Genomic DNA, 14,150 nt, shown 5'->3' on the forward strand with positions numbered 1-14,150 from the left:
TTCTATACTCGTCTTAGGCTATCTGCAGTGCTTAGTTCTTTGTGCTTATCACATGCTTTTTTATCTGTTTGATCTTCCTGTGTGTTCCTCTAGACAAACAGGAGGTCGAAATTTGACTCTTATTTTTGGAGGGGACATGTCTACTTTGTACATTTAGGATCTTGTTTGTTTAGTCCTTCCCAGTGGTTTTCCACTGATTGCTCCTCTAGCAGTGCCGGTCAGTCCACCTCAGCCAAGTCCCTTCTCATTTCTGCAAAATTTGCCTCCCCAGTTCAAAGTTTTACTCCTGCTTTATCCCTTTTCCATGGTAATACTGAATCTAACTGAATTGTGATCACTATCCCCGATATGGTCGCCAACTGTCAATCCAGCAGGGGCTGGTTTAGCACAGGGCTGGCTTTGAAAGCAGACCAAGGCAGGCCAGCAGCACGGTTCAATTCCCACACCAGCCTCCCCAAAGAGGCGCCGGAATGTGGCGACTAGGGGCTTTTCACAGGAACTTCATTTGAAGCCTACTTGTGACAATAAGCGATTTTCATTTCATTCATTTCATTCAATTCACCCACTTGCTCTTCTTTGTTCCCCAAGACTTGGTCTAGAATTGCATCTTCTCTCATTGGGGTTTGTCACGAATTGGTTGAAAAAATTTCCTGGACACACTGCATGAATCTTTCTCCCTCAATTCCCCTTATATTGTTTGAATCCCAGTTGACATTGGGATAGTTAAAGTCTCTGACTATTATTGCCCTCTTGTTCTTACAGGCAGAAATTTGCCTACATATTTGTTCTCCTATCTCCCTTTCACTATTTGGGGGTCAGTATTACTCCCAGTAATGTGACTGCCACTTTCTTATTTCGAAATTCAACCCATGGCGCCGCGTTTGTTGACCCATTTAGTGTATCATCCCTTCTCACAACTGGAATTGATTCTTTAAACATGAGTGATACTCCCCCTTTTTTTTATCTCCCACTCAGCCGTGTCTTAAGACTCTATAACTAGGAATATTGAGCTGCCAATTTTACCCCTCCTTTAGCCAGGTTTCCATTATAGCATTCACATCCAGCAGCCTTGTGTCTAACTCTACCTTGTTTGTAATACTCCAATTTATCCTCATAACTAAGGTTTCTCACCACTGGAACAATCCGTGTAAACCTCTTCTGCCCTCTCTCCACTGTGTTTACATCTTTTCCATAAGGAGGCACCCAGACACAGAATCATAGAATCCCTACAATGCAGAAGAAGCATTGAGCTTTCAGCACATCGAGTCTGAATCAACCCTCTGAAAGAGCACCCTTCTTAAGGCCAATCGATGCCAGTAACCCTACCTAACCTTTTTTTAAATAAATTTAGGAGTACCCAATTCTTGTTTTTTTCCCAATTTAGGGGCAATTTAGCGTGGCCAATCCACCTACCCAGCAGATTTTTGGGTTGTGGGGGTGAGACCCACGCAGTCACGGGGAGAAGGTGCAAACTCCACATGGACAGTGGTCTGGGGCCGGGATCGTACCCGGGTCCTCGGCATAGTGAGGCAACAGTGCTAACCACTGTTCCACCATGCCATCGTAACCTCACCTAACCTACACATCTTTGGATACTAATTTTATCATGGCCAATCCGTCTAACCTGCACATCTTCGGACTGTGGGAGGAAACCGGAGCACCCGGAGGAAACCCACGCAGACATGGGGAGAACGTGCAGACTCCGCACAGTCACCCAAGGCCGGAATAGAACCCGGACCCCCAGCACTGTGAGACAGCAATGCTAACCACTGTGCCACCGTTTCACTCATGTACACAATACTCCAGCTGAGGTCTAACCAGTTATGCTGGCATGTGCAGGGTTCCACTTCACTGCAGTTGTTTGAAAGGGATTGCACGAGTTCTAAACCATGGCTGATTGGGAAACGTGCCGCTCAGTAACCATGCTTTCCTCAAACTTGTTTTATCGCCTTCAGGGGTCACAGAGGAATTTCACTGATTTTTTTTACCTTAAATTATCCAGGGTTTTAAAATTAGTTTTGATTCTGTTTGGAGATTGTTTAATGAGGATGACAAATAGGATTCAGGGTGCGTATAACTTTCACTATGTCAGTAGGGGAAAGATATGATGAATACGCTGGCCATGATTTTTCAGTTTGTGTCATATAGCATGAACTTAAATGGAAAAGTAAAATGACATAGGACAAAAATCTTACCTAGAAAAAATGTATCGACTTTATTCACATCTAAACTTTTCTTTTATATCTAACTTCTGTTGGATTATTTAAAAGCAAACAACACTTTCTGCATAAATACATTTCAATATATGAACTAATCTCATCTGTTTAACAGCACAAACACGCCATGGATATGAGGATTTTGCATGATCCGACCAACGCAAAGAACAGAGCTTTTTTGCACGAGAACTATGGGATTCAGCTCCCCGTTATCAAGAATGAAGTACCTGATGTAAGTAAACTAATTCGTTTCAATTTTATGATATTTGATAAAGAGGGGAGTAGCTCTAACAGTAATTTGAGCATGCCAATTAATTGGTTTTCAAGCTTGAGTTTTTTTTTCTCTTGACTTGCAAGAAGATTGAGCAATGGGTTGAAATTTGACCTTGTGTAAGAGTTGTAGTAGTCTTCAGAGGAAAGTATGTTTTAACTATTGTAATGGATATCAGCCCATAGTTAATACAAAACACTTTTTTAATCAAATTATATTGGTGTGCTCAGCATTCAGAATTATGCCATCACCAAGAGTGGCTTGTAGCACCACTACTGACCGGGCTGGATAGGCACTAAAAGACATAGCTCCTAAACTGGATCTCGTAAGGTGGTTGAGCGAACCAAATTTAGGGAAATATCTACTTGACCACTTTCTCACCAATCTACCTGTTGAAAATGTATCTGGCCATGACAGTGTTGGTCAGATTGACCACCGCATAGTCCTCTCTTCACTATGGGGACCTCCATCGGTTTGTATGGCACTATCATCATGCTAATTGGGACAGATTTCAAACCGATCTGGCAACTCAAAACTGGACAGCCATTAGCAGCAGCAGAATTGTATACAACCATGATCCCTAACCTCATGGCTCGGTTTTTGTTTTAATCGTTCATGGGACGTGGGCGTCGCAGACTGTGCCAGCATTTATTACCCATCCCTAATTGCCCTTAAGGGGGCAGTCAAGAGTCAAATACATTGCTGTGGGTGTGAAGTTACATGTGGGTCAGACCAGGTAAGGACAGCAGATTTCCTTCCCTAAAGGATATTAGTGAACCAGATGGGTTTTTATGAAATCGACAATGGTTTCATGGTCATCTTTAGACATTTAATTCCAGATTTTTATTGAATTCAAATTTCACCATCTGCAGCGGCGGGATTTGAACCTGGGTCCCAGGAGCATTACAATAGGTCCGTGGTTAACTAGTCCAGGGACAATACCATGATGCCACCACCTCCCCAATATCCCTCACTCTAACATTACCATCAAGCCAAGGGATGAACTCTGGTTCAATGACGAGTGCAGGAGGGAATGCCAGGAACAGCTCTAGGCATACCTAAAAATGAGATCCCAACCTGTTGAAGCTACAATACTGGACTACTTACATGCCACAAATCATTAGCAGCTAATAATACACGGAGCTAAGTAATTCCACAACCAATGGATGTGATCTAAGCTCTGCAGTCTTGCCACATCCAGTCGTTAATCGTGGTGGACAATTAGACAACTCACTGGTGGAGGAGGCTGCACAAATATCCCCATCCCCAATGATGGTGAGCCCAGCACATCAGTTAAGGCTGAAGCAATCACAACAATCTTCAGCCAGAAGCGAACAATCTATCTCAGCTTTGTCCTGAGGTCCCCAGCATCACAGATGCCAGTCTGCAGCCAATTTGATTGACTCCACATCAGACATCAAGGCACAGCTGAAAGCACTGGATGCTGCAAAAGCCATGGGACCTGACAATATTCCGGCAATAGTACTGAAGACCTGTGCTCTAGAACTTGCCGCATCCCTGAACAAGCTGTTCCAGTACAGCTACAACACTGGCACCCAGCCTGCAAGGTGGTAGTATCCTAGGCCAAAGCATCTTCCATAATTCATCAATGACCTTCCCTCGATCATAAGGTCAGAAATGGAGATGTTCGCTGCTAACTGATCAATATCCAACACCACTCGTGGCTCTGAAGTAGTCCATTCTTACATGCAGCAAGACCTGGACAATATTCAGGCTTGGACTGGTAAAAGTTTAATAAAAAATAACAAGAGTTCTCAAGTCTGCAGAGAGTTAATCAATCCCCATTCTGGTGATACAGTTAGCATCAGTAAACCATTTTATGCAAAGGAAAATTCATCCAGGGTTCCTGTTCTTCACTGTTATGCCAGAGATCTTTGCACCTTGGATGAGATACCAAAGCCCAGTGAGCCTATTTATGGAAGATAAAGAACCATTAACATTATTTGAAGAAGAGCAGGGAGCTCACCTTGTGTCGTATCAACAATTTTCCTTCAGGAAATTACATTGAATTTTACAGCACAGAAGAAGATTTTTTGACCCAACAAGTCTATGCCAGTGTTTTTCTTCGATCGGAGCCTATCGGTAAAAATAGATTTGATTGATCATTCAACCCAGTCCCATCTGTGAAATCTTGTAGACAAGACATAACCATTTCTGATTTTCAGAGTAATTCTTGTGAAGCATTGTTTCTGAGCGAAAGTATAAGGTGCTATATAAATGCAAAGCTTTTTCATTTTTAATTGAGGCGCTGTCCTTCAATCCTGCCTGAAGCTCACATACAGCAGGAGTGTACCTTTTATATTTTCTGTGCAATCCTTTTGTTTAACAATTAGGGTTAATTATAGGAGTTAGGGCTTGTAATAATGAGCAGCTATGTTTAAAGTCTATTTGGTTTAATGAAGATGTACTTGCAGGGGTCCCATTATTTCAAGGGGATAGCTCACATGCTGGATCTATTTGCTGGGTGTAGCAGCTCCATGTGATCTCTTTGTATGGTTAGTTTTAAAACAAGATTGAATAGGGTACAATGGGAAACACCTCAACATATGCGCAGTGTCCCTCTCTCGCTCATTTTCCATTGCAATCTGTTTTGTCTTTCTGTATTTGATCAAAAACATTATAATGCTCCACTGAACTTTCCTCTCGTGCTACTCAGGTAAAATAAGAGAGAACACAGGATAACTAGTAGTTTGGTAACACAAAGCTTTCATTTTATGAGCTTGTAACCTGAAGGGAGACATGTTTGAAAGTGAAAAAGGCAGTATATCTGCTCCCAACCTTGGCTACTTGAAACTCTCCGGGCATTTTTGTGATGTGAGCTGCCTTGTGCTGTGGGCCTCTGTGAATGCAACTTCACAGAAACACCTAACACCAGATACTCAACACATAAATTACGTATGATTCCTTGAACGGAATGGATGGGTTAGGATAAAGACTTCACTACTTTTTATCAATATGTTTTTTAAAATTCCATTTACTTAGGAATGTATCTCATCTTTAAAATGCGTGTCAGACAGTGAGTTGCTTTTGGAATAAACAGACTGCTCTAATGTAGAAAAATGCGACAGTCATTCTGGGCTTGGTTTCAGCAAAACCAAGGAGAAGTTTTAGTTTAATGACGACATCTGCAACACAGATGAAAGTCACTTGGTTTTCAGGCTGTTCCTTGACAGATTCTTGGCACGTAAAGCAAACTTTGGCAACTGAATGCATGCAGCTCAATAAATGAGAAATTGTGCTGTAAGATGAGAAGATGAAGTTTTTAGTAATTAGAAAATCAGGAAATCCACAATATTTTCAACCAAGTCCTAAACTAGACATGCTGCACAGATACGTCAGCTTGGATTCCAAGTTAGTTTTTCAGATTAGTTCAGAGGCTTTGACAACTGAATGCCTGCAGCTCTGTTAATACAAAATTGTACATAAAATAAGAGCCCAGGAGATGAAATATTCTAGGAGCAGCATAGTAGTACAGTGGTTAGCACTGCTGCAGGTCCAGAGTCCCAGGTTCAATTCCAACCCCAGGTTACTGTCCATGTGTAGTTTTCACTTTCTCCCATGCCTGCGTGGGGTTGCTCCCACAGTCCAAAGATGTGCAGGTTCGGTGGATTGGCCATGATAAATTGCCCTTCATATCCAAAAGGTTAGGTGGGCTTACCCATGGGGTACTTATGGGGATAGGGTGGAGGCGTGGGATTAAGTAGGGTGCTCTTTCCGAGGGCCGGTGCATACTCGGTGGGCCGAATGGCTTCCTTCTGCACTGTAAATTCTACGATGATTCTATTTGCTTTGCGTGGTAATATTGTAAATGTGTTCCTTAAGACTGCTTCTGGTTGTACCTCAATCAAAATAAATATTGACCAGAGGAAATCTTATGACCACATTTACAATTGTCACGATGATCACATTTACAATGCAGGTACCAGATGGTTATATTGTCAGACAGGTAATGTTCCTGTCCAAATGCTCAGTTTGCATTTCTTAAATTCCGCGATTTTAAAAATACATGGGCTGTTGTGGATTGTTAAAAAAAAGTGCACAGAGGAATTTAGTACAAGTGCATTAAATGGGAACAGTTTAAATGGGAAAATATTACCCAAAGTGAACAGAGAAATTATCCACCCCAGTCCAAATTTACACATTAAAATACACATAACTTTTCTCCAAACCAGAACAGCCAGCCATTTTTAGTGAAGTAGCGCTGGAATACTTAAGGATGCATATGTCGTTGTCAGCGAACCAAAATACCTCTGCATACTAACTTTGAACATAGGAACAGGAATAGGCCATTCAGCCTCTCAAGCCTGTCCCGCCTTTCAGGGAGATTATGGCTGATCTGTGGCCTAACTCCACTTATCTGCCTTTGGCACATATCCCTTAATATCTTTGCTTAAATCTATTAAAATTAACAACTGTTCTAGCTTCAACTCCTGTTTGTGGGAGAGAGTTCCAAACCTCTTTTGCATGAAGAAGTGCTTCCTAACATCTCTTTAAAGGTCTGGCCCTAATTTTTAGACTGTGCCCCCTAGTTTTAGAATCTCCAACCAGTGGATAGAGTTTATCTTTATCTACCCTGTCCTTTCTTCTTTATATCTTGAAGACTCGACCAGATCATCCCTTAACCTTCTATATTTAGGCAAAAATAGGTCTAATTTATGTAAGCTCTCCTTGTAACTTAACCCCTATAGTCCAAGTATCATTTTTGTAAACCTATGTTGCACTCCCTCCAAAACCAATATATCCCTCCTAAGGTGTGGTGCCCAGAACAGCTCACAATGACTCCAAGTGGGTCTAACCAGGGTATTGTATAACTGCAGCATAACTTCTGTGCCTTTATACTCCAATCCTCTATGTATAAAGGCTCACATTCCATGAGCCTTTTTGATTATTTTCTGCACTTGTTCATGGCTTTTTAAAGATCTATGCATCTTGTTAAGACCAAAGGCAAGGACTCCACACGGGGCCAGGTAGACAGGATACAACTGGGTTTATTTACAACTAACAATACACTAAAAACTCCACTCCCCGCAGGATCTCCCTCCCCGACCTGCGCTCCTAGGTCGGGATTTACGTCCTGTGGGGTCTGCCCCCCCATATCACTTGGTGAGCTCGTACTCCAGGTTGTGGGAGGGGAACCAGGTATAATGTATGTTCTGGACACTTAGGGGGTCCACCCCCCCCCCCCCTCCCCCCTCAAGTTTACAGAAACATCCATGTCTTCCGGAGGTGAATCTCTCGATGGCTTAGGCGACGGACATTGGTCCAAGGGCGGCACAGTCAGCCCGGGAGGCATGTAGCGCACCAGTGACTGCCGTTGCCACGAAGAGCGCTGAAGTGGCTTGGTGGGCAAAGGTGCATCGCCAATGGTGATGGCAAGCAGTAGTCTGGTGGTCCTGTGCCCATGTCAGAGTCTCTGTCACTGTCATCGTCTTCGCTGGACTGTTCCATGTGCACAGTGGGTTTGCGGCTTCCGGACGTCCGACCAACCGTTGTGATAGCGAGTTGTGGTCCGGCTCCTGCGGAGCCTCGGGAATCCACCTAGGCCGCAAGGGGCATTGCACCCAAGCCTGGAGTGGGGCATCCTGACTTAGCTCCAGCGCCTCTTGCGCGCACTGACGAATATGGTCCAGGTGATGGTTGGCCTCATTGTCTTCTTTCTGGATCGCATAGGAGACCGTCGCACGGATTCAACCCCTTTGTGTCAGAGACTTTGAATGAATGCCGTTTGTTATTGGGCCCCACAAACAGGGAACCAGATGGAACGGCACTCCAGGGGGTTGCCAAGGGGATTGGAGGCCCCCAACTGCATGCAGGGTGGTGCCCATGGCACTGCTGGTGCCACCTGGGCACCCTGACAGTACCAGCCTGGAACGTTGCCAGTGCCACCTGATGCCAGCCTGGCACTGCCAAGGTGCCCAGGTGGCACTGGCACTGCCAAGGTGCCAGGTTGGCACTGCCAAGGTGGCAAGCTGCCATTTTGTTGCGCGCGCAATTGGGCCGGTGTTGCCTGGTGTGGGTGTGAAGGGGGAGGGGCTGGAGGACTCCCATATTGTGTTCGAGCTGGAGGGGGGGGAGAGGTTGGGGTTCTCTGGGGTGCCTCGTCTCTCGTTACAATGGGGAGTTCCAGCGAGTGAGCTCCCCATTGTAAAAAACGGGGCTATGTACGGCCTCGGCCAATGTTCCCCGTTCAGGCCCCTTCTTCAACACAAGTCATATTAAATAGCCATGTGTTTCTCGGCACTGCGAGTGCCGGGAAACACGTGGCTAAACACCCTCGCTTGGGGACCTTGTTCTCTTTTGGGAAGATCACGCCCATAGAATCTCTACAGTGCATTCAGCCTATTGAGTCTGTACCAACCCTCCAAAAGCATACCCGAAAGCACGTATCTCCTTGTAATTTTCTGCTATAATTTAGACTGTCTAAAATGCCTCCTAATTTTGTATCATCAACAAATTTGGGTGTTTGTCTCTATGCCATCATTCAAGTTGTTAATTAATAATGTGAATAATTGAGGCCCAACATAGATCACTGTGGTACACCACTCGTCACATCCTGCCAATTAGAGTTCTTATCCATTATCCCCACTCTCTGTCGCCTGTCACTCAACCGATTTCCTAACCACGTCAATAATTTGCCCTCCTCTCTTAATTAACAGTCTCTTATGTGGAAGTTTATCAAATGCCTTCCGATCAGTTTACCATTTACCAAGGAGACTGTGATTTAGTCTTGCTGAGGGTTTGTTGAGGAGTGTAAAATGAAAATAAATACTGCAAATGGAACATAAACTCTAAACCATTGCTCTTAATTTGTAGTTAGTCAAGGGGAAAAAGGGATATCAGCAGAATACTCCAGCAGTGAATTTTTTTTATTCGATCATGGGATGTGGGCCTCGCTGGCTAGGCCAGAGTTTGTTTCCCATCCCTAATTGTCCTTGAACTGAACTAGTGGGCATTTAAGAATCAACCACATTGCTGTGGATCTGGAATCACATGTAAGCTAGACAAGTAAGGATAGCAGATTTCCGTCCCTAAAGGACGTTAGTGAACCGGGTGGGTTTTTATGATAATCGTCAATGGTTTCATGATCTTCATTAGACTTCTAATTCCAGATTTTTTTATTGGATTCAAATTACACCATCTGCCATGGTGGGATCCGAACCAGGATCTCTGGATTACTAGTCCAGTGACACTATTACTGCACCACCACCTTCCCTAAATAGTGAATAGTGAAACAGAGTTTGGAGCATCACAGCATCGATGGCAGTTATTAGAAAATGGAGGGGGAGATGGTATATGGGGCAGAGGAGTAATTACACTGTAAAAATCTACCTTATAGTCAATATCTATAATATCTACAATACCTATAACATCTAGAACCTGGAGCTCCCAAGGACTTCTGCATGATGAAGTTTAGGTCCATCAGATTTTCTGTGATTGAAGTGTGTCAACTGATCCACCATGACTTGCAGGGACTACAAGTAAGTAGCAGTTATAACTATAACATTTGGTGATTGTCTAAAATGGTTGATATTGAATTAGACACCCACCCACATTCCCTCGTAGGGATAGTCAGCATGGTTTTGTGAAGGGTAGGTCATGCCTCACAAACCTTATCGAGTTCTTTGAGAAGGTGACTGAACAGGTAGACGAGGGTAGAGCAGTTGATGTGGTGTATATGGATTTCAGTAAAGCGTTTGATAAGGTTCCCCACGGTCGGTTATTGCAGAAAATACGGAGGCTGGGGATTGAGGGTGATTTAGAGATGTGGATCAGAAATTGGCTAGTTGAAAGAAGACAGAGAGTGGTAGTTGATGGGAAATGTTCAGAATGGAGTTCAGTTACGAGTGGCGTACCACAAGGATCTGTTCTGGGGCCATTGCTGTTTGTCATTTTCATAAATGACCTAGAGGAGGGCGCAGAAGGATGGGTGAGTAAATTTGCAGACGACACTAAAGTCGGTGGAGTTGTAGACAGTGCGGAAGGATGTTGCAGGTTACAGAGGGACATAGATAAGCTGCAGAGCTGGGCTGAGAGGTGGCAAATGGAGTTTAATGTAGAGAAGTGTGAGGTGATTCACTTTGGAAAGAATAACAGGAATGCGGAATATTTGGCTAATGGTAAAATTCTTGGTAGTGTGGATGAGCAGAGGGATCTCGGTGTCCATGTACATAGATCCCTGAAAGTTGCCACCCAGGTTGATAGGGTTGTGAAGAAGGCCTATGGTGTGTTGGCCTTTATTGGTAGAGGGATTGAGTTCCCGAGCCATGAGGTCATGTTGCAGTTGTACAAAACTCTAGTACGGCCGCATTTGGAGTATTGCGTACAGTTCTGCACTACATTCCCACCCCTATCCGTCACTCCACCAATTTCCCTAGCCGCATCTCGCCTGCGGAGCTGATGCGCCAACATCCTGCTCGCCTTCTCCCCATACTCATATACCGTGCCCTGTGACCTCCTCCACTTTGTCTCCGCCTTTCTGGTGGTCAACAAGTCAAATTTGGCCTGCAAACTGCGCCGTTCCCCCAGCAACCCCTCCTCCGGTGCCTCCGCGTATCTCCTGTCCTCATCCAGGAGCTCCCCCACCAGTCTCTCCCTCTCCTTCCTCTCCCTCCTTTCCCTATGGGCCCGGATGGAGATCAGCTCCCCCCGGATCACTGCTTTCAGAGCCTCCCAGATCATCCCCACCTGGACCTCCCCCGTATCATTGGTATCAAGATACCCCTCAATACTTCCCCGGACCCTCCTACACACCTCCTCATCAGCCAGCAGCCCCACATCCAGGCGCCAGAGCGGGCGCTGGTCCCGCGCCTCCCCCATCTCCAGATCAACCCAGTGTGGAGCATGGTCTGAAATTGCTATGGCCGAATACTCTGCATCCTGCACCTTCGGGATCAATCCCCTGCTCAGGATGAAAAAATCTATTCGGGAATAGACCCTATGGACATGGGAGAAAAAGGAATACTCCCGCGCTCTCGGCCTCCCAAACCTCCAGGGATCCACCCCTCCCATCTGGTCCATAAACCCCCTCAGCACTCTGGCCGCCGCCGGTCTCCTACCTGTCCTTGAACTGGACCGGTCCAGTGGGGGATCCAGCACTGTGTTAAAGTCTCCCCCCATGATCAGGCCCCCTGCCTCCAGGTCCGGAATGCGGCCCAACAAGCGCCTCATGAAGCCGGCATCATCCCAATTCGGGGCATATACATTAACCAGCACCACCTTCTCTCCCTGCAGCCTACCCTTCACCATAATATATCTGCCCTCCTTGTCCGACACCACCTCAGCCGCCTCGAACGCCACCCTCTTCCCCACCAGGATCGCCACCCCCCGGTTCTTCGCGTCCAATCCTGAGTGAAAAACCTGCCCCACCCACCCCTTCCTCAGACGAACCTGGTCCGCCACCTTCAAGTGGGTCTCCTGGAGCATAGCCACGTCCGCCTTCAGCCCCTTCAGATGAGAAAATACCCTGGTTCTCTTAACCGGCCCATTCAGCCCCCTCACGTTCCAGGTAATCAGCCGAATCAGAGAGCAACCTGCCCCTCTCCCCCGCCGGCTAGCCATAGCTTATCGACTGCTCGCCCCAGGCCAGCTCGCCCCGCCTGACCCGTTCCCCATGGCGATAACGCCTCTCCTCTACCCCCGCCGGCCCACGCCAGCTCCTTCCTGGCCATTCCAGCAGCAACCCGGTATCCCCCCCCACCCCCCCAGGCTAGGACCCCACCTAGCCGCGACGCACCCTCCATGGTACTTCCGTGAGTCAGCTGACTTCTGCTGACCCGGCAGCTCCTGCCAAAACCCATCTCCTCCCGGCATGGGTCATCCCCCTCTTGCCACACCTCCTTGGCACCGCTTCAGCGCGGGAAAGAAAGCCAGTAGAGGCCACGCCCCCACCTCCAGCTCCGCCCCCCCGCCCCGCAGCGCGACAGCCAGAGGAAAGCCCGCGCATTCACACTGCCACACCCCACCCTTCCGACGCATCTCCTCAAATCCAGTTTCACCCCAACCCCCGGCCCCGTACAGAAGAGAACATATAAAGCACATACCCCCAACGTTCCCCACATACCCCACACCCATACCCAACAGACAAACCCACCCGGAAACAGAGCAAAAAGAAAAGCAGCATTAAAAAAAACGTGTCAAAATTGAAGAACAGCAACAGCGAAAACAGCAACGGCCATAGTGTGTCCCCAGATCCTAGTTCGAGTCCAGTTTCTCTGCCTGTACAAAGGCCCACGCCTCCTCCGGGGACTCGAAGTAATGGTGCCGGTCCTTATATGTCACCCACAGACGCGCAGGCTGCAGCATTCCAAATCTGACCTGCTTGGCATGCAGCACCGCCTTCGTCCGGTTGAACCCGGCCCTCCGCTTTGCCACCTCCGCACTCCAGTCCTGGTAGATTCGTACTACCAAATTCTCCCACTTGCTGCTCCTCTCTTTCTTGGCCCAGCGCAGCACACACTCCCGGTCACTAAATCGATGGAACCGCACCAGCACCGCCCGCGGGGGTTCATTTGCCTTAGGCCTCCTGGCCAGCACTCTGTGAGCTCCCTCAAGCTCCAGGGGCAAATGGAAGGACCCCGCTCTCATCAACGAGCTCAACATCGTGGTCACGTACCACGGGAGATCCGACCCCTCCAGCCCCTCCGCCAGGCCCAGGATCCTCAAATTCTTTCGCCTCGTGCGAACGTCCAGCTCCTCCAAGCGGTCTTGCCACTTTTTGTGAAGTGCCTCGTGCAACTCCACTTTACCCACGAGGACCACGGCCTCCTCCTCCCGCTCAGCGGCCTGCTGCTGCAACTCCCGGATAGACACCTCCTGGGCCGCCTGAGCTCCAAGCAGCTTGTTGGTAGTCGCATTCAGTGAGTCCAGCAACTCAGCCTTCAGCTCCGCAAAACAGCGCAGAAGAGCAGCTTGCTGCTCCTGCGCCCACTTCCACCAGTCCTCGGGTGTTCCGCCGGCCGCCATTTTGTCCTTCTTCCCCCGCTTTTCTTGTGGAGCTGCTGCAGCCTTTTCCTTTGCCCCACTCCGGGTGAGCACCATAAATTATGGGGAATGCTCCTCTAGACACCTTCCCCCACCAGGATTCGTCGAGACAGCGCCGTTTGGGGCCCTCAAATCGGCCCAAAAGTCCTTAAGTAGCGGGAGCTGCGGTGCGGCTTAGCCGCAACTGCAAAGCCGGTTTTCTGACCGCTCCACTCTTAGACCAGGCCATCCACCGGTGGAGAATCTGAGAAGGAGTGTTCCCACACGGGGAAAATTCCAAACAGCACCACTACGAGCCCTTAAAAGAGCCCCAAAGTCCGAAAATAGTGGGAGCCACTGAACGTGCGGCTTAGCTCCGCATCACCGCTACCGGAAGTCCTTCTCCGCTTCTTCAATGGCCTTGGTGAGATCTTTTCACAGTTCTTCCCTCTGCTGCTAGAATTCAGCTTTCATAAAGGCCCTCAGGTCAGCTTGAGACCTATAAGCTGGCCCTTCCCCCGCTAGCATGCTTGCAGAGGCTTTTGTTTGTTGCTGTTCAGACAAATCTTGCACTGTTTCTGAGGGTCTGATAACCAAGAAACATCCTATTCCTGGGGGAAAATACTCCTTGAACATTCACCCACGCCTTTTCATCGAAATTCCAACCCGTGCTGCCCAAAAAA

General features: G+C 47.3%; 1 protein-coding gene across 5 annotated transcripts in view; it reads left to right on the forward strand.

The window, feature by feature from the left end:
- Positions 1-14,150, forward strand: part of iqch (IQ motif containing H) — a 250,122-nt gene that overhangs the window by 51,323 nt on the left and 184,649 nt on the right. For all 5 annotated transcript variants that reach the window (XM_038813308.1, XM_038813305.1, XM_038813307.1 and 2 more), the window contains one exon: positions 2,332-2,448. In XM_038813308.1, the coding sequence (XP_038669236.1) occupies positions 2,332-2,448 (117 nt within the window). The remainder of the gene's footprint in view (positions 1-2,331; positions 2,449-14,150) is intronic.

This window comes from Scyliorhinus canicula, chromosome 12 (genome assembly GCF_902713615.1).
Source record: "Scyliorhinus canicula chromosome 12, sScyCan1.1, whole genome shotgun sequence".
Lineage (NCBI taxonomy): Eukaryota > Metazoa > Chordata > Chondrichthyes > Carcharhiniformes > Scyliorhinidae > Scyliorhinus > Scyliorhinus canicula.